We start from the raw sequence: 19,057 nt of genomic DNA on the forward strand, positions 1-19,057 counted from the left end.
CTCCCAGCTCCACTGCCTGCAATGCAAATGCTGTGTTCACCTTTGCAGGGAAGGTGGAAATGAAAACTAACAAATAAAGTTCTCTGCATTCCATGAGGGTGTGGATATATGCATCAACAGAGGAGTTTTCTGTTTCTCCAAGAAAAACAGAAACTATGGGTACAGCTTTCAAAGCCTATAAAATCCTTTTCCCAAGCAGTGGCATTTATGGCCTACCTGTTGCTTCTGTAGAGACATGAGGGCTATAAATCATCATCTGTGTCCACGTGAGAGCTCCTTTTGCCCACATCTCTGGGAAAGCCTTGTGGGTGGGATGGTCCAGCAGGTTGTGTGTTAGAATGGCTGGATAAAGCTGGTGAGAACAATGTGGAGATATGCTACCTGCCTTTGAGCTATTGCTAATTCATGGCTGCAAGACCTGGAATCCATCTCCATGAATAAGCTGGAGACGAGTTCATTTTATATGATTACAATCTGTAAAACTCAGGGGAAGTTACAGGGGAAGTAGCAAAGAGAGATTGACCATGATGACTGAATCAAAGCAGAGAGCAGACTGAGTTATTCCTCAGGCACAGGGAGAAAAATTGTGTGTCTGTGGCATCCATTTGGAAGACATATGCTGAAGGTCTAATTCTTTGGAAAGCTGCAAAAGAGCTGCTGTGAAAAAAGTTAAAAGTGCTAGCTCAAGTTTAAGAAAGCAGGGCAATGCAGTGAAGCATTTGTAAACCATGGCAGGTGAACAGTGGCTCATCATTGGATTGGAACATAGTGGTTGCTTAGGATCAGTGTTTAGAAACACATTATTTATGGGGAAATGAAGGATAGCTTTGGACTAGTAGGAAGGATAAAGGAGCTGAGGTCGTGCCTTGAACCACTGGAACTTTCCCTGCTCTTGTCAAGAAGTTGAGTTGTAGAAATTCAGCAGGATATCTCCTCCAGAAGCATGGCCTCCAGAAGCATGCAAAATGAGCTCGGCAGAGATACGTTCCTTCTTCAATGACGTGTAATGATGTGGAATTGGCATGCCACTCTATCTCTATTCTAGAAATACAATAATCAGGCCCATAGCAAAGAAACTACGCTGTACACCCAAACAAAAGTGCTGTTCACAAGGAGCTGGTGGCTGGGTAGGGAAGATTAAGGCAAGCATAGTGCCTTTTAGCAAGATAGGACACCAGGGAAAAATGCAATCAGTAGAAGCAGTTGGTGCCATTTTACATACTGTATTCAAAACTCAGGAAGAAAATGACGTTTCCTTGTACTAGCAGGAAAAGAAAGAAATCTGCCTGCATGCTAGATAAAGAGAAAGGCAGGGAAATGAGGCTTTGCTTGAGAGGATGGATTATCTGAACGAGTGCTCACTGCCTTTCTCCTCTTTCTCAAGCGTGGGGAGGCTTAGCACAAGCAGGATGCACAGCGATGAGTGATGCAGAGCACATTACCCGCTCCAGGAACCAGTCTGGGCGCATCCCCTTCGCATCTGTCCTGATTCTCATCTTCCTCAGGGGTGCGATATCAGCAATTTCCATGATGAAGCTGTCCTCTTGGCCTCGCTCAAATCTGGAGGGATTGAAAGACCAAGGAGGTTTCCTGCTGTCTCACCACGTCATCGCAACTCGATCCTCATGCAGCTCATGCCTTGCCAGCAGCCTTGCAGTGAAAGTTTATGAGTGCGTTTTATGGGACTTGAGCTCTCCTGCCCTGTGATCACCAGCTACTGTGTTTTTGGCAAGCTGTCTTGGCCCAGATCTGACAGGAATTCCTCCTTCCCCGGAAAGTCAAGCCTGTATGAGGTACCTGGAGCAGTTCCAGGCAGCTTGCAGAGTGCATTACTATTCTGACTGCAACCAGAGCAATCAGGTTTCTGCACATCACCTTCTCCCTGCCCACGTGCCTACCCTTAGCCCTAAAGGAAGGTAAAGCAATTGTTCTAAATCTTCTTTTGCTAAGATGCATCGCATAACTTTGCATTTGCTGTGGTGATAGACAGTAAGTGCAGCTCAGCTAAATACAGCCACGTGATTGCTAGCCAGCCCAAAGCCCATATTTAGTAACTGAAGACAAATGGTGTTAGAAAGAGACTCAAACTGACCATCCCACACCCCCTCCTCAATCTGGATTTGCAAACCAGCCTCATCGTTGCTGAGAACTGAGGTGGGTTTTTTATAATGCTGCTTCAAACATCTTACCCTATGCTTGGCTGCTGTATACAGGCACCAGGAGGTGTAGGAACTGCTCATCCATAGCAATCAGCAGAAAGAAAGAAAAGGGGGAAAGCAGCTAACATATGCTTCCTGAAGAAGACGTCATACTGGCCAGGACTGCCATTACTCTACCATCCTTGTAACATCAATGGTGCCAAGAAACCCTTGCTCCAGTGCCTGTGTTGCTTCAGGCTCAGTAGTACTTGGTTTAGAATAAATGAATCTGCCAGCTTTGCCCCAAATACTCTGGCAGACTTGCTGCAAGCATGCAGATGGAAATCCACCCTTTGCTAGGAGCAGGGCAGCTACATGCAGAGATCTGTCCAGCACCAGCATGGCCACTTGTTGAGTTGTGTTGAGCTCCACATTTGCAAAAAAAAATCTTTTCATGAGCAAGCAATACAGTGGGATCTGAATCATCTGAGCAATCTGGGGAGAGCTCTGCAAGATGTGGGCACTACCATAATACAGATAAGCCAGAATGATGCTATCTTATCCCTGGCACTGTACTCAGCCACCTACTGCTGCACAGTGCCAAAGCACAAAGAAAAAACATTCTTTTAGCAACCCCTGCTCAGATTACACCCTGCAGCATGAATGTGATTATCCTCACACCATTATCTGAGCCACATGGCTGCAGATGTTAGCAATAGGGCTTGGCTGGAGCCTCTCAGTTTTCATCCAGCGTTGCTTCCCCTCCACTCCCAGAGGCATTTGGACAGGGTGTTCTGGTCCCAGTTCATAATTATTAAAAGCTGTGTTAGCTCTCAAAAAAACCTCCCCTCTATTATTTGTCTTTGTGTGGTACTGGATACCAGGACATCCCTTTTCACCATGAGAAAGAAAATGAGAAAATGGGCTTTTGTGCCTGGATTGGACTGATTTCTATTTCTGTGTCAGAAAAAGGTGTGACCCTTCCAACCTGGATCATCCTGTGGTCCTGTCACCGGTTTTCAGTGCAATCACTGTTACTTAGAAAGCTGCAAAAATAAGAAATAGACCTCTCTGTAAGTCTGGTACTCACCTGTTACTTCCTAGAAGTGATTACATGAGATGGAAACAGTTTCTAAGGGGACAAAGCAAGTGATCCAATAGCATTTTTCTATCCTGAATTTATATGAACATGAACAGAACTCCCCCCAGAAAACAAAGATGAGAGGAAAGAAGTACCAAGAGGAATTGTCTGGCACCTTGCCTTTTCTAGGACACTGAAGCATTTATCTGAGGGATTTCATTAAGCTTTCCTACCATGTCTGCACTTATAAATATTTCTATTGCCCGGAGGTCTTGGCAATAACAGTAATGTAGCTAAAATCGCTTTAAATCTGTGACAGGTTAGGCAGACAGCTCTTCATAATGCACTAAGCTGCTGTGAGTGAGTTGGCACAGCATGGTCCCTGTGAAGATGAAGTGTCTTTTACCCATTTGGTAAGAGATGCATCAGTATCTCCCTACACAACACCAGATATCAATATCCTGGGAATATAAGCATAGTAATTACTGTTTTTTTACATGTCCTTCTTGTTTATACCAGGAGTTTCTATCATCTTTTTTTTTGTTGTTTTATTCCGGTAGAAGAAATACGAGGCCACAAACAGCTCACAAACTGTGTGGCACACTTTTGTTGGGTTTTCATATCCTCGTATCCTTTCATATCCTCATATCCTTTCATCACTCCACTCGTATAGATAAATACGATTTTTTTTTATAGGCCACATAGTTTATGGATGTTGCTTGCCTGGTCATGAAGAGCAAAACTGCAGGGGCTGCAGCTGCCTCAGTGCCTTACGAGAGCTTTGGTTGATGAACCCTGATGCAAACTCTGCTTTGCTTCTAAGAATGAGCAGTCATGGTCTGTTTTCCCACCTAGGCTTAAAAAATGGCAGACAGATGAGCATGGGATTGCTTGGGGTCTTGGAAGGGGATGTCACTGGTTCTGGGACATGTTGCTAACCAATGCAGTGCCCTGCGTGTTGGATGTCTTTGGTGGGGAGCAGCATGACGAGCTCTGGCTTTCCACAGAGATTTCCATCAGCAGCATCTCTGCTGCATTGGTCTCAGAGCAAACAAGATTTGTTGCTAGCTAAACACACAAAGGATTCAAGCCCAGATGAAAACACTTGCCCAGACACTCGCTCTGCTATGACATCCCCTCAGCAAATAGCTCCATGCTTTGAGCCTTATCTTCAATTACAAAATGTGTGTGGTACCCAACACTGCAGTGGAGGATCTGCATCGCTTGGAGGATTGGAAGAGTCCAGCATCATCTCAGCAAGCTGTGCTCAAATCATCTGGCCAAAGGCTCCAGTGCTCTTGACACTCTGCTTTGCTGGGAACATCAAGCTCAGAGGTCATCAGCTAATTAAATTTAAGCATAACGAAGCTTGCCTCTAAAAGATGGTTAGTGCCATGCCTGTCTTTGAGCATGCCAAAGCTTTCTGTGCTGAAGGAGGTGTTAGGAACAGGAAAGCTTTAGGAAATGGATGAGTAGCATGTGGGATTTTTGGCTTGCAGAAGTGCTGGCGTCAAACTTGGGTTACAGCATTTGTTAGCTGTTCCTGCTGCAGAAAAACATGAAATTTCACCTTTTTAGCAAAATCAGAGCACTCAGTGTGGCATTCCGTGCATCTCACATCCTATTTCCATCTCTCTGCACACCAAGGCCACATCTGCCCAGGCAGATGTCATCATATGTCCCCTTCGTGCCAGCTGCTGAGGAGGCAGCCCTGGTTGCTACACTGAGTGGTTGCAGCAGTGTGGCACAGATCCAAAGCCAAGAAGTTTCATAGCCCCTTAGCCCAGACTTTGGCAGCCCTCGTGCTGCTTTAGGATGCAAGCTGTCTGACATCTGGCCAGCTAAGAAAGGAGGAGCAGATGGATCGGAGTCAGCACCTTCACAAGGCAGGCACAGGCATATTGGTTTGTCTTTCCTTAATTATGCAATCACTAATGGTTTCCCATCTCAGCCATTAAATAATGTTTAGATTAAATTACTTACTCTGCATAAAAGATGTGTTTTACAGAAATTGCACCTGTGGTTTTCCTGAAACATGCACAGTTTCTCTTGGGGTTGATGAAGTACTTCACCACTCATCCTTCTACTTGCAGTGTTTCTCTCTTAAGGCTGCTGAGGTTAAAAAATACTCCTACAAACGGCCACAGGATTATCTCCTCAGGTATACAGAGCACCTTTTTTCTCCACTCTGCTAAATACATAGCATTACTCTTAAAAGACTCCTGAGTTCAAGTTCAATGAAATCAATGAGTTTCAGTAGAAGTATGATCAAAGCCTCCAATACTTCTTGACTTGATGCTAGACTATGTTATCACTCCACTGCTCAGCAACAAAACTGACAAAGTTTCCGTACCTATCTCCATTTTTATCCAGCTGCATCTCCTCAGTGTTCCCATTGGATCCAAAGACAGTCATGAAAATACCAGCATCGGTACCGCCGCTTTCGATGTCTCCAGTCACAACTGTGACTTCATATAGGATCTGTGGAAGGTTTCAAACAATGAGATCTCATTCAAAGATCTGCCCTCGACCCATGCAAAACCCTGGGCAAAAGGCTATCCAGGCTTTGCTTCTATGTAAGAAATGGCTATAATGTGGCTTCTGGGATTTCCTTCACAGTGCAGTTTTTGGAAGTAAAAAACAGAGAATGAAACTTATTACAGGACCTTCCTCTTAACATAACCTAGCATTTGGGGAACAGATTTTCTCAGCCTACATACACTCCAAGAGGAAGGGACATCCAATATAATCAGCACAAGCTTGGAGCACTGTGGGGATCAACTGCAAAATGTCTCTCCCAAGTGCTTGGTGTGTGCATCTGGGTGACTTTTCATCCAACACAGTTAACAAAGTTAAAGTCTACACATCTAAGCACTTGGTACAAGGCAGCTCTCTCACTGCCCAAGGAGACACAGTGCTGCATCCAACTGAGAGCGTCCCCAGATCTCCTACTTTAAAGCTATGCTGATTTGTGAAAACTACTCTGCATCATTTTCACCTTATTAGCCTAACTTTGTTCTTTTCTCCTGACGTGTGAATAATAAGATTCAGAATAAAATATTTCAAAAGCATGCAAATCCCAGTAGCTGTCAATGGTTTTAAGACTTCTGGGCCACTTAGATGCCTCCAAGACTGTACCTGTGATAACAAGACCTCTGGATTTGAGAGGAGAAAGAATAAAATGAAATAACCCCAACAGAACGTATTTCAAACGCTGTTCTGTCATGCATGTTTTATTGGCCTGAATTGTAGATGCCGCATAAATCAATAATGCAAAGGAATGATATCACAGAAGAATTTATTTTTTATGTTCATTCAGACTTCAGCATCTTGTCTATCTTTTATTCATCCACACATTTAAATCATAGTAGAGCATCTTATTTGATGTAAGTGGGAGAAGAAAAACTCTTTTACAAGTACATTAGGGGTTTTTAATGACTGTGATGGATACTATTTCCTCTATGTTTGGGAAGGCAAATAATGAATTTAAAACAAGGAGAAATATCAAGCCAAGAAGAAAATTAAATTGAAATGGGTACATATGGCTGTACAAGAGTCAAGCAAAAGCAAAATAAAACAGCATGAATTTTCTTGAAGCTAATAAAGGTTTTAGTCTTCTTTGAACTCTATTAAAATAAAAAAGAAAAGAAAAAAAAGAAGGAAAACGTAGTAACTCAATTTCTAACTACATCAATGTATGAGGGAGCAGTCCCAAATCCCCTCTACTAGGAGACTGATCAGGAAGTCGGACGTGCACTTCTGATTTCATATCTCAAACATCTCTCCTGATTTTCTTCAAACCTTTGAGCAAGTTTCTGGCCCAACATCACAGAAAAAAAAAAAAAGTTATTTAGATGTGTCTAGTTGTGGCATGCTTATGAAAAAAAATATTCAGCACCAGGCTTTTAAAGGGAGGCAGAACAAAAATCCTCATTAGCATCCATCTCAATCTACAGACAAATCGTCAGATCACTGACAGAAGTTTTCAAACTTTATTCAGGAGGTTAAGCAACCAAAGGGAAGTTTTGAAGCAATTATGTTTCAACCTTAGTGTTCATCTGAAGGAGTTTATTTCCCCTCTTAGGGGATTTCTACTGCTGAAACCTGCTCTGATTTGTTAAACTCTTTGCAGTTGTTAGATATGTTTGCATGCTTTTGTGTGTCTGGGGAACAAACTATTTCAGGAGAAAATATTTAGCTTGGGGATCAAGAGCAGCACAAAGAAAAATTAATGTCCTTCAAAAGCATAACCTCACTGTACACAGAAACACAACTATAGGTATTCGAAACTGACATACAGACATTAATTAGAGTATTATTGTCTCATTCATCCAAATTGGCATTTCTATCATAAATCTTACCCCGGAATTCAACTTAGCTCAGCTTTCCAAATTGTACCTGGTTGAAATATGGCACAGTACACCTCACATCAAATTCCATACATTTGAATGGAAATACTGTATATTTTTTACATTGTTTGTTCAACTTCAAACTTTCAGTCATTTGAAAGATCAAACTTACAAATGCCTTACACGTTTCATCAGCTTCCAATTATTATTACTTTCTAACCAAATTAATGTTTTCCAACTTCAGGTAAGAAAAGTGGATATGTGGCCACAGGATGTGGAGATTATAATATTCCCTTCTTCAAATAAAAATCTCAAACCACGAGCAGAAATCAAAGCATGAGGACTGCTGGTGCATGACTATACCAGCTCAGCTCCATGTTGAAGGTACAGGATGAGCTGAGGTCTTACCTTGATGCCCACGTTGACACAGTCTGCATCCAGAATGTTGAGGATCCGTGAGGTGAGACCATCACCCTTGTCTCTGGCCAGCCAGCATTTACAGACAAAGTTGTACATGACACCTTTGGTGGGCACGACGATGGTGAGCTCTTCCAGCAGCCAGCAGCTCTCAGGGGTGGCACCATCGTGTCCCACCTATGAGAGTCACAGAGAAAACACATGCTGGTTACTGGGAATTTCTTAGAGGAGAGCTGTGAATTGCTATCTTTGGTCTCTGATGAGTACTGACTATATACACTTTCATGCAAACCACTTTCACAGGAGAAGAGATGAGCTGCAAAACCATCTGTGCCCTTTCTGCTCAACAGGCAATGCATCAGTGTGCATGCTAGCTGATTTGGGCAGGGAAGCTTGGGTCATCTCCTGCCTCTCATGAAGGCAGGGAGGATGATGCTATCCCCCAAATGTAATCAAAGGGACCATGAGGTAGGTGGAGTGCACTAACCTACACAAAAACACATCCACCCCCTTACTGCCCCACTGACCACTACCCACTGCTGATCTCTGCGCATTTCTCCATCCTTCCAAACCCTTCAGTTGCTTAGAAGTGTCAATCCAAAGCTCCGCAGCCAAGATGGAAAATGTATCTATACAAACACCTGCACGTATTATTCGTACTATTCAAGGAATTCTTGCCTCACAAATCCACAGCTCCTTAATTTAAGTATGTGCATCAGGCTGTTTCTATTTCCTTGTATTATATAACCTCTGTGTTTGTATTGAGGAGCCAACAGAAGAAGCTGTTGCCAGTTGATTTGCAAAGACCACTTCCTCCATGCTTAATGGCAGACCATGCCATCCTGAAGAGCAGGAAACCACGTAAGAGTGGCAGGAGCTTCACAAGCTCTGCATGTGTCTCTCTTACAGGATGCAGGAAACTCGTGCTTACTTCCATGCAGACTTACAGGGATGATTATCCGTCTTAGGTGCTGTAAGAAATTCTTTCAGTCACTCCAGTGAACTATCTGTACACGAAAGGCTGGATAAAAGACCTACCTACAGCTCATTATTTTCAGAGAAAATGTTGTTTATGCCATTACTGGGAAAATGAGGTCTTTAGCTTTCATTAAAAAAAATAAATGGTGATACTTAGAGCTGCTCAGGAAACAGTTTTTTATAACAAGTTCATCTAGAGTAATGTATCGATCATGTCTTTTTTTGCCCCAAAACGAGTAATCTTTTTTTATCTGTCTCAGCTATCACTGCTATTAGGAACATTATTACTATACTAATGTCTATGCAGCTGCAGAAAATTAGAGTTAACCACCAGGGAAATTTCAAGTATACAATGGACACATTAATTCTCAGATTTCATGGGTGTGAGGTGAATAGGAATACAACACATTCCCATTCCCTCTCTGTCAGCATGGTGGTCCTTCCCTGCACCCACAGCTCTGAGATCTGTGCAGTGCCCCTTCAGACGTGTTGCAGAATGGTGTTGGTGAGGTGGTGAGGAAGGTTCAAATCCATGGTTCAGTTTTAAGGAAGGTCCTGATGATACCAATAAAGTCTGCTGCTCTTTGGGCTTTATTACAGCCATGTCCTCACGCCTTGTTCCAAGACACGGCTAAGACCAGATATTTACAGCAACACCTAACTCTTTTGGTACCAGTGAACAAGGCATTCTGCTCTCTAGGCACCTTGGAGAACATGCATGCAGGCAGATTTCCATGGTCCCTTAGAATAACATTGTAAAGTCTGGGACAAATTCATTCAGTGGTGAGTCATCCTTATGGCTGGATCTGTAGAGTAGAGCACTAGAGTTCATCAGCTCATTTCTGAATTTGTATTCAAGTCTGATAAGAATAATTGGCCGAATCCAACTTTCAGATTCAAGTAAAGCTTCAGATGGGCCATGCCAGTGCAGTAAGCAATCTGAAGCCGTGTCCACCAGTAGCATAGATTGAGTGTACATATCAATACAAAGACAATTTGAGAAGTCTGAACAAGCTGGAGAGACGGCATTTCCATGACAGGCAAAGCCGTAGTCTGCTTTGAAAATCTTTTTAATTCATTCCTAGTGTGTCTGAGGGACTGATGGGTACTTCAGACTAACACAGCTAAGGCACCATTTGCACTGAGCAGCTCACAAACACATCAGGGGAAAAAAACGAAGGTAGGCAGAAGGGAAAAGTGCTAAAATATGGGTTTTCCTGCTAATTTTGTAAGGTGTTGGGAATATTAGGAAGACCTCGTGGTTTTCCAGGACCAGGTCTGTATTCAACAGGGAAGTGGACTTTAAACACTCCTGTTTCCTTGGCTTTACTTTGTGCCTGTGGTTGAATGGCTCTGAACTAGAACTGGTTTAAAAGCATATAGCTCAAAGAAGGACTTTTTAGAAGGCACCTCTCTGCAGCTGCAGCAATCCAGGAACAAAGATTCTTTTGTTCATCAAAAGAAATTACTAAAACTGATTTTAAGAACACGCTATGAAATGTGTGTACCCAATAATTCCTATTGTGTATTTTCATGTCAGCACGTCCTTTAAAGTAGTAAATATTATAACTGTAAATTTACAAGACAGGTACAAATGGGACCCTTTTGAATTCATTCATGTTCCACTGTTTCTGCTTCCACAAGTTTTTGCCACAGGAGAGTGGTGCCAGTCTAAAAGTGGCATCATGCTGCAGATCTTACAATCCTGCTAGTCTGTTGCCTGGGTTATATGGAGGGCTTCTGGAAAATAAAATCCCCCTGCTAAGCTATTTGCACATGGTAACACATTCAAAACCTCTTGCCATCTTCCAGAAGCAGACAAATGCCAAATCTGAGAATGAATTGTTCCTCACTCTCCCCAAGTAGATAACTAGCAATTTTCTGCAATGGCCCTGAACACTGCAATTTTCTACAAGGAAAGTACAGACTGGCTCCATGGCAACCAAGGCATACAGGCACAGAGATGCCATCACTGGGATGTGAGTGAACAGGGGACCTTCCAAGCACAGGGTACTGCAGGAAGGAAAGCTCAGAACTCAGTGCAGGTGACCTCCAGCCACAGGCCTGGGAGTCACAAACTGAAAAGGGAAAATAGAAAAAGAAACAAGGCAGCAGAGTGGTGGAATCAATGAAGTTAGTGGTGAAAGGGTCCATAAGAGTGCTATCCATCCTCAAAGTGATGCCATCTGCTTTACTAATTCTGCATTCCATTTACGAAGTTTTCTCTTCTCTCCCATTTGTAACCCTTGTGAAATTACTTATTTTCCTTTTCTTTCCTCTATTTCCAAGTGTCTACTGCTATCTTCTACTCTCTGTTCCTTCCTCCCCACTCACTATCTGCTTACAAGCATATTGTTTTCCCCAGACAGCTCTCTCCCCTCTCTGACACAGAGCTATTATGTAGGCTTTTTCCTGCCTGTCTGAGCTGGGCTGATGAGGCTGCTTCCACACGCATGCAGTCTAGAAAAGAAGAATTTCTATAGTTGCTTCACTTTCCAACTTTGAATGAGAGATGGCCAGATAGAAAATGCCTTTAGCATCCATAATAACCACGCACTTGGAGTGAATTAAGAAAATGTCTTGATAATGAACTCAAAAGTAGCATGGGCATTTCTCAGCGTGCCAGAATCCATCGCCTGAATGAAAAGGAATTGGATTGCTTCAATCTATCAGCTGCTACAACAGGGTGCACAACTGCAAAGATTTTTAATTGGGATTTCTCTCTCTGTATCTCTTTCACACCTGTCTTTTCGAATACATAAGCACACACATCTAAAAAGATGTTTTTCATAACTCAGGTATAAAAAAGGGAGGGCTGGGGTTAGGGTTAGGATTAGGGTTGAGGTTAGGGTTAGGGCTGGGGTTGGCTTTGGGGTGAGGAGAGGAGGGGAGAGGAGGGGAGGGGAGGGGAGGGGAGGGGAGAGGCTCATGACATCTTACGATGCTCTATGTTTCAGGACTCAGGGGCTGGAGCAGGTGTTCAGGAGATGGAACTGCCATATGAAAGGTGAATGATACACAGCAAGTGTCTGGAAGATTCATGTAGGGTTTTGGCTCAGTGATGGAGAGTCTATGCAAATTCTGTCTCCCTGAGCCACAGCAGAAAGAATGGCTCCTTCACTGATATCTATTTGTGCGTGTTACTTACGAGCAATGATTAATTGTCTTCTCTAAGCCTGGGTCCTCCAAGCTCTGAAAACAATTTTCATGTTTAGCTGGAAAATTACACAAGATGTGTTTCTCACTGCAGGCAATTTATGAAACCCAACTGGAAGTACTGTAGGAATCAAGTCAGAAAAAGACTGACGGAAGGCTGCATCCTGGGAACCTGCAGTGCAGCTGTCAAGCAACAAGGTTTGACTAAGAAAAAACAGTGCCAGAGTTGGTACTAAACTGTGACATGCTACGACTTCCCTCTATTTCAACATTATCTTCTACCTCCTGAGCACTTCAGATTTGCCAGATATAAAGATACTTATTTTCAGGGCTGGTAGCTCATGTAATCATTGTAATCACATTAGCACTTTCCCACCTACATTCATTGCAGACCCCAGTGCCTCTGCTTCACTGAGTGCCATGGAATCTGTTGTTTCCTTGGCTGTGTATCCCAGCTGCCCCCGTGCCCACACCGCACAAATTACCTCCACTTTTTTGATTTCCCCAACATCCAGGCCCCAAACAGAGAATTTCTCCACGGAGCCATCTGCAAACTCATCTTTTCCTTCAGGGAGATCCAGCCACAGCCTCTCAGTCTGCACTTTCTGAGGACCCATGATGATGATGAACACTCGGCTGTCGGTGCTGGAGTCGTACTCAATGCCCGTCGTGACAGTGATATGGTACGGGATTACTGCAGGGTTAAACCAAGGTTTAATCATCAGAAACACCCCAAACATACTTGCATACGTGAGATTTCATCCTACCAGAGAAGGTAGTTTCATTAGGTACAACGACATGCTGTATGGGGCAACAAGTTGCCCTGGAAAACTCTATTCACATACACATTTCAGAGTGAGTGTTGCAAGGGTTACATTCCTTGCTGGCTCCAAGGAGGTTACATGGGCATAGCACCAAACAGATTTCTCCCCGGTAGCTGTCAGAACAGCAAAAAGGCTTGAAATCTTATTTACACCAAGAGACCTTCCTGAAAATGAGTCCAAGCACCTAAATCTTTAGTAGGCCATTAGACCACAGTGATCTCATGCTCACCACTCAGAAAAGGCAAATAAATATACACTGACTCCAAGGTGAACCATCAATGCCGGAATATCCCAGTCCAACTGCAAATGTTCTCTCTTCTGCTTTATGTCAAGGAGATCTGTGATCTCAGGGTTCCAGCATCCCTCTGCAAATCCAGCCAAACTCTTTGTATTAAAGGCAGTTCAGCCCACAATTTTATGCATCACATAATAATATTGATTAAAGGAAAAACCTCCAGGCCAAGGTTTGGGACTTTTATTTTTCTTGTTCTTTTATTTCCTGCCCCCCCCCCCCCACCTCCCACTTCTTGTTGTTTTCAAAAAATTTCAGTTCATCTGTTAAAAGGGAGGAAGTGCCAGACTGCTTTTCAAGTGCTTTCCAAAAGCTCATTTGGGTAGGCCAAGTGGATGGTGCAGAATGAGATGCTGAATACTTGTTTGATTTCTCAGAACATTTATGCAAGGCACTCCAAGCCGTTCTGAAAAGACTCCGAGCTCCCAAACTTGCATTGCTTCAGACTCAAAGCTCAGCCTGGCTCATCATCACCTTTTCATTTTTAATGAGGGTTCATAAACCTTCATTCAAGCTTGGCTAGCTTTCAGATGATCTATGATTTACATCTAATTTTGCCTTATGAAAGCTAAAAATATTTTTGGGTGGAGGTTGCACTAGAAACTTACTGCAAGTTCAGAATGTGTTCAATACCAGGAAAGACACAAACTCAGGCAAAGCAAATCTGTACTTACTTCTGGGCTCAACAGAGGCATCTGTGCACCAGCACAAAATGAACTGATGATTAGGCGAAACTCATTCTCCCTTTTATGGTATAATTTACATTTCAGTGTGCACATAAGCATAATAATCTGTGATGCATTCTTCACAAAGTAACCATTGGAGTAGAAAAGGTTTAAGCAACAGGCTAGAGATTTCATGGGAATGTCAGGGAGTCCTGTTTAGATCAGCTCCAAGATGTTTCCTCTTTTGTACAGGTTTCATCCTGTATTCCTCTGACAAGCTTCACAGAAGGATCAACTTTTCCAGCTGATGCTGCATCCTTGAGCCAAAGCACTGGAAATACCTATGCTAAATTTGAAGACTGTGAGAAATAACCACTTGCTGTTCTTTCCTCTAAAAGCTGTGAAAGTGATCTGTAATGTGTGTATGGCCCTCCTCCACTGAATCCTTTCTCTAGGACTCCATAGTCATACTTCTTCCAACCCAGGAAATGCAATACCTGGGGAAAATAGCCATCACAGAAGAGCCTGGTGCCCATCACAGGTCTCTCAAACTTCCCTCTTTGCTCCTTATGTCCTGAAGTGCCTCTGCAGAGATTAGGTTGTTCAAGGGAACCTGTGCCCCTTGCAAGGGGCTGTGTTCCATGAGGAATGTAGCCAGAGCCTTGCATGAAGCAGGATTCTCAGTCCAGGCATGAGTTCTTTCCCCACCAACAGGACTTTTCCCCATGCTTCATCCTCACATCACCTCAGTATTGATCACCCATCTTCAGCATGGGAGAGTCAGAACCAGGCTACTCAGACTGACACTCCCTTTCCCAGGCAACTCCCAACACCACTTCCCTAATCAACTAATTAACAGCTGGCTCTTTTTCCAGCTCAGGAAGTGGCTGTCTGGCTCAAACAGCCCATCTTATCCAACATTCCTTCAAGATGCATTTCCTTAATGAGGCTGTGTCACTGCATCAGGAATGGAGGTGCTGACAAGCTCCAGGACTCAGAGCAGAAGGACCACCCCTGCACAATGGGGGCAATGGGAACTATCCCAGCTCTGCTCGTGGGAGGTTCTCTGCTGATGTTTTACCCATTATTTTTGAAATGACATGGCATACCAGCCAGGCAGATGTTATCCATTGTCTCACCACAGAAGTAATATCAGAAGGAACATGAGAATAACTTATTTTTCGTTTGAGCACACAGTATGGGATTACAAAAGAATTGCCCCAAGACACACAGATTACAGTTGGGTTAAAAAATGTGCAGCATTCTGCTTCACAACTTGGAGGATTGGGATGTACAGCCCCTGTATCACATCACAACAAACTACCAAACATCAGCTGAGATGCAGTAATCATTCACCAGAGTTACCTTGGTCCACATAATAAGGCTTAAAAGCAAATCTTAAACTGCAAAGCCAAACTACATCGTTTTGTACTTTGCTCAGCATAGAAGTTTCAGGCAAGCTTAATGGCTTTGTACTCACCGTGGACTAAGAGAACACAGAGACAGTAACTACAACTCATTTGATGCTCAGCTACTTCTTAAAACACATCTAAAATCTTAATGTAAAGCAGGAAGAAATGATGGAGAATAACAATAAACTGTAAGTACGATTTAGATGGTAAGCCAATGTGCTGGAACTTGGACATTGTTAATCAAAGTTATAAAGGCATGCGTTGCAATAAGATTATTAAAAAACAAAACAAAAAAGAACAACAAAAAAAACTAAGAAGAATGGACTGGGGAAGTTTTCCATAAAGGTTGAATTCTGCTGACTGACAGTGATCCGCTGGGCTTTCTTCACAGACAGTACAGAAGCAAAACCTGAGCAACTTTCCTACCTCCTATCAGAGGCAGCGGAACAAAATGAGTCTTCTTGCACCATATCTGGCCTCCACAGGTACAGTCCTGCATTTTTCATTTTTTTAGAACTTGCAATGCAGACCTTTGTGTTCGGCTTTATTTTTGTCTCAAGAACCAGAGCCCAGTGATGAAGCTCTACCTTAGATCCATCAAACATTTCTATCAGTTATTACAGCAGAAATCTCAGTACAGATTTTCTGTAATCCCTGTCTTGGAGCAACCACATTTGCAGACCCTCCTGCTCTGTCCAAATACAAGATAATTCTCATTCTAGAAATAACAAGTTCTTCCTATCCTTCCTATTGAAAGCTAGTTTTCTGAAAGCAGAGAGTTTTCTGTACTCTTGCTCAGCTCTCTGTATTCCACTCCCCTCCCCACCCAACAGCACTGTGATGCAGCTCTGTATTGCAAGGAGAAAAGCTTCAGAGCTGTAAAACAAATTACATTTAAATTCCTATTACACAAACACCCTGGTGATGAGGCACTACTAGTCTGATTCTGAAGTGGAAAGATGTCTTAAGCGTGGCAAATAAGGTCTCAAGATATTGAAAGCCTTCTTTGTTAATTCGGATCTAATATGCTACATGAAACACCATCTTGAGGAGGTCGAAGAGATAAAGGAGGAGGAAAAAAGAGCTGATATCAGCAACAAAAGCTATATTAAGGAATCATGCAGAAAAGAGCTTCTTATTATCCAAGGGAGGCTCTTTTGTTGATAATGCGACTTGCCTCCAGCCCTCCCATTGCATACTTTAAAGGATACTTCAAACAAAATTACACAAAACTTAGATAAATTGCTCCCATCTCTCTGTCAGCCCCCTCTGTTCAGAGGGCATAATTCCTTCTCACAGCTCTGAAGTGCTTTATGCAATGAAGTCATGGATGGAAGAGTAGGAAGGGTGAGTGAGAATCTTCAGATCAGTATGTTTTTTTCGTCAGGAGGCCTTATGGAAATGACGATTAGCTGCTTTTCCACATGTGATGATGTGGATCCATTCAGATACCTTGAGGTGCACAAGGGATGTGATTTTGGGTTGTAGTTGCCTACAGAAGACCCCTGAACATTTTACCTCAGCCACAGCATCACAGAAACATAGAATAGCCTGGTTGAAAAGGACCACAATGCTCATCTATTTTCAACTCCCCTGCTGTGTTCAGGGTCACCAACCAGCAGATCAGGCTGCCCAGAGCCACATCCAGCCTGGCCTTGAATGCCTTCAGGGATGGGGCATCCACAGCCTCCTTGAGCAACCTGTGCCAGTGCCTCACCGCCCTCTGTGTGAAAAACTTCCTCCTTAGCCATGACAGAAAATAGTATATCCTTGAATGACCACCTACCTAACAATAAGGTCATACTGTACAAAGCACCATGCAGTTTGGAGAGCTGACATTTGCTAGTATGGCCTCTTCTTGCCCTTCACCAGGGCAAATGTTTCTTCCCAACAAGGGAAAGACAAAAACACACACATGCATTCAGCCAACATGTTGCTCACTCACATAATCCTTCTTCTGCCGACTTGACCAAGCGGGATTTTTTCTCCTTTGGGTTTCCACTGCTATCCAGACTCGACAGGCTGACGGAGGACTCACTCAGGCTTCTCCGTTCACCATCATAACTCTAATTAGAAAGGCAGGTACAGGAGGGTAATGTGGTTCAGTGCTCACGCTGCTGTCAGTTGTTCCTATGTACCTCTAAAGACAACGTGAGGAGAAAGCCCTGTAGCTCCCCAGGTAGCATTTTGCTCAGCATAGCTCAAAGAAATGTGACTTGTAATTTACTGCAGGTCATTTATTTACCTTATTGTTGTAACCTTGACAGATTGTTACAGATGTGTGTTATAATGAAAGAAAATATAAAGGGCCTAATAGATTTGAATGGTGTGTCGTGATTCTTTTTCTGTTACCTGTGTGAGCAGTAACTAGAGAAAATTCAGGCAGATGGAGCAGAGCCAGATTTGCTTATCAGGGCACACATTGTGGTGTCAGAATAAATTACCTAGTGTAGGTTAAAGACTCTGAGAGGGAGAGTACTACAAAATGGAATGATATGAAATATCAGTTGTGTTAGAGCAGTTATCGCAGCTGTGTACAATGTCACTTTCCAATGAATGAGGCCATCTTACCACACGGTCACATAATTTAAAATAAGTTATTAGTTTTTCTTCATTATGAAGGAATATGAGCAACAGGGCAAGCAAGACCACAAGAATTCATAGCATTGTCTGCTGCAGTTTTATGAGGAGGCATATGGCAGTACTTATCCATGGTGTAACTCTTCTCACATCCATTCTGCTACATTCCGGATTAGTCTGGTGCAGTTTCATTGATGATAATTTTAGTTGTAGCTTTCAATTAAAATGTCACTATATTTTGCAAAGTGGACTCCTTAAATAAAATGGACTTATAATTAGCTGCTTTATTATGCCTCACTGTATAGAAGCAAGAGAGGTCTATTAATCTTGTTTGCTAATTTGAATTGGTGCATGAGCCTTGAATTCCAATTAGCCATATTAGCCTGATAAAGCAATAGAGAATACAAAAGTAGAAAGGGCATTTCACTAAAAGCCATTTTGTGCTTAGAATGGTAACAGAAGACTTTTGATATTTGTCATCGGTGGAAGGAGCTGAAATGATAAAGCTCATCCTCAAAGGATGAAGTTGAAGGACCCAAAGTTTTTGCTTGAGGACTTAGAACAGTAGGACATGAAAGTTGTCTACTTTACGGATGCAGCAAGGAGAACAGTGGCAAAATATACACTACTGTACATTAGTAAGCCAGTTTGACTCTCAGCTGAACAGTTTCACTTACAGACCTTGATCTTTCTATTGACTGCAAACTACAGAGCTGGTGATACCGAGCTGAGAGTGGCCATGCTTTGAGTGCTTGTCAGAAAGTCACAAATTCAGTCTGGACAAGATAAAACCAAAGGTCCTTATCACATCGTCGTGGACTTCAGTCAGATATTCAACAATTTTATTTTTACTGGTAGTAATTAAGTTGGGATCACAGCTGTGAGCTGTACATGTACCTGCTCATAAAGCGTACGTTCTATCTTCTTGTCCTCTTTCTTTTTGGAGAGCCAGCGTTCACAGAGGAACACAAACGACTCCTCTGTGGTCTCATCCAGGATCTCCACTTTTTCCAGGAACCAGTCAGGACTGAACATGCTATTGTCATGGCGAATCTTGATCTTGTACAGAATGCCAAGGTCCACAGCCTGTATCGTAAACGTGTCCTCCTGCAAGGTGTTCAACAGCAGAGGCTTCTGTTAATGAGCTCTCAACAAACTATCTACC

At 42.9% G+C, this 19,057-nt stretch overlaps 1 protein-coding gene across 1 annotated transcript in view; it reads right to left on the reverse strand.

Moving 5' to 3' along the window:
• Positions 1-19,057, reverse strand: part of LOXHD1 (lipoxygenase homology PLAT domains 1) — a 102,907-nt gene that overhangs the window by 25,557 nt on the left and 58,293 nt on the right. Inside the window, exons 27-32 of the mRNA XM_042831199.1 lie at positions 18,790-18,999; positions 17,258-17,378; positions 12,605-12,813; positions 7,977-8,162; positions 5,573-5,700; positions 1,443-1,560 (exon numbers count right to left, since the gene is read on the reverse strand). Of these exons, the coding sequence (XP_042687133.1) occupies positions 1,443-1,560; positions 5,573-5,700; positions 7,977-8,162; positions 12,605-12,813; positions 17,258-17,378; positions 18,790-18,999 (972 nt within the window). The remainder of the gene's footprint in view (positions 1-1,442; positions 1,561-5,572; positions 5,701-7,976; positions 8,163-12,604; positions 12,814-17,257; positions 17,379-18,789; positions 19,000-19,057) is intronic.

Source organism: Centrocercus urophasianus, unplaced genomic scaffold (genome assembly GCF_019232065.1).
Source record: "Centrocercus urophasianus isolate 14NV4802_14NV808 unplaced genomic scaffold, USGS_Curo_1.0 seq_35, whole genome shotgun sequence".
NCBI lineage: Eukaryota > Metazoa > Chordata > Aves > Galliformes > Phasianidae > Centrocercus > Centrocercus urophasianus.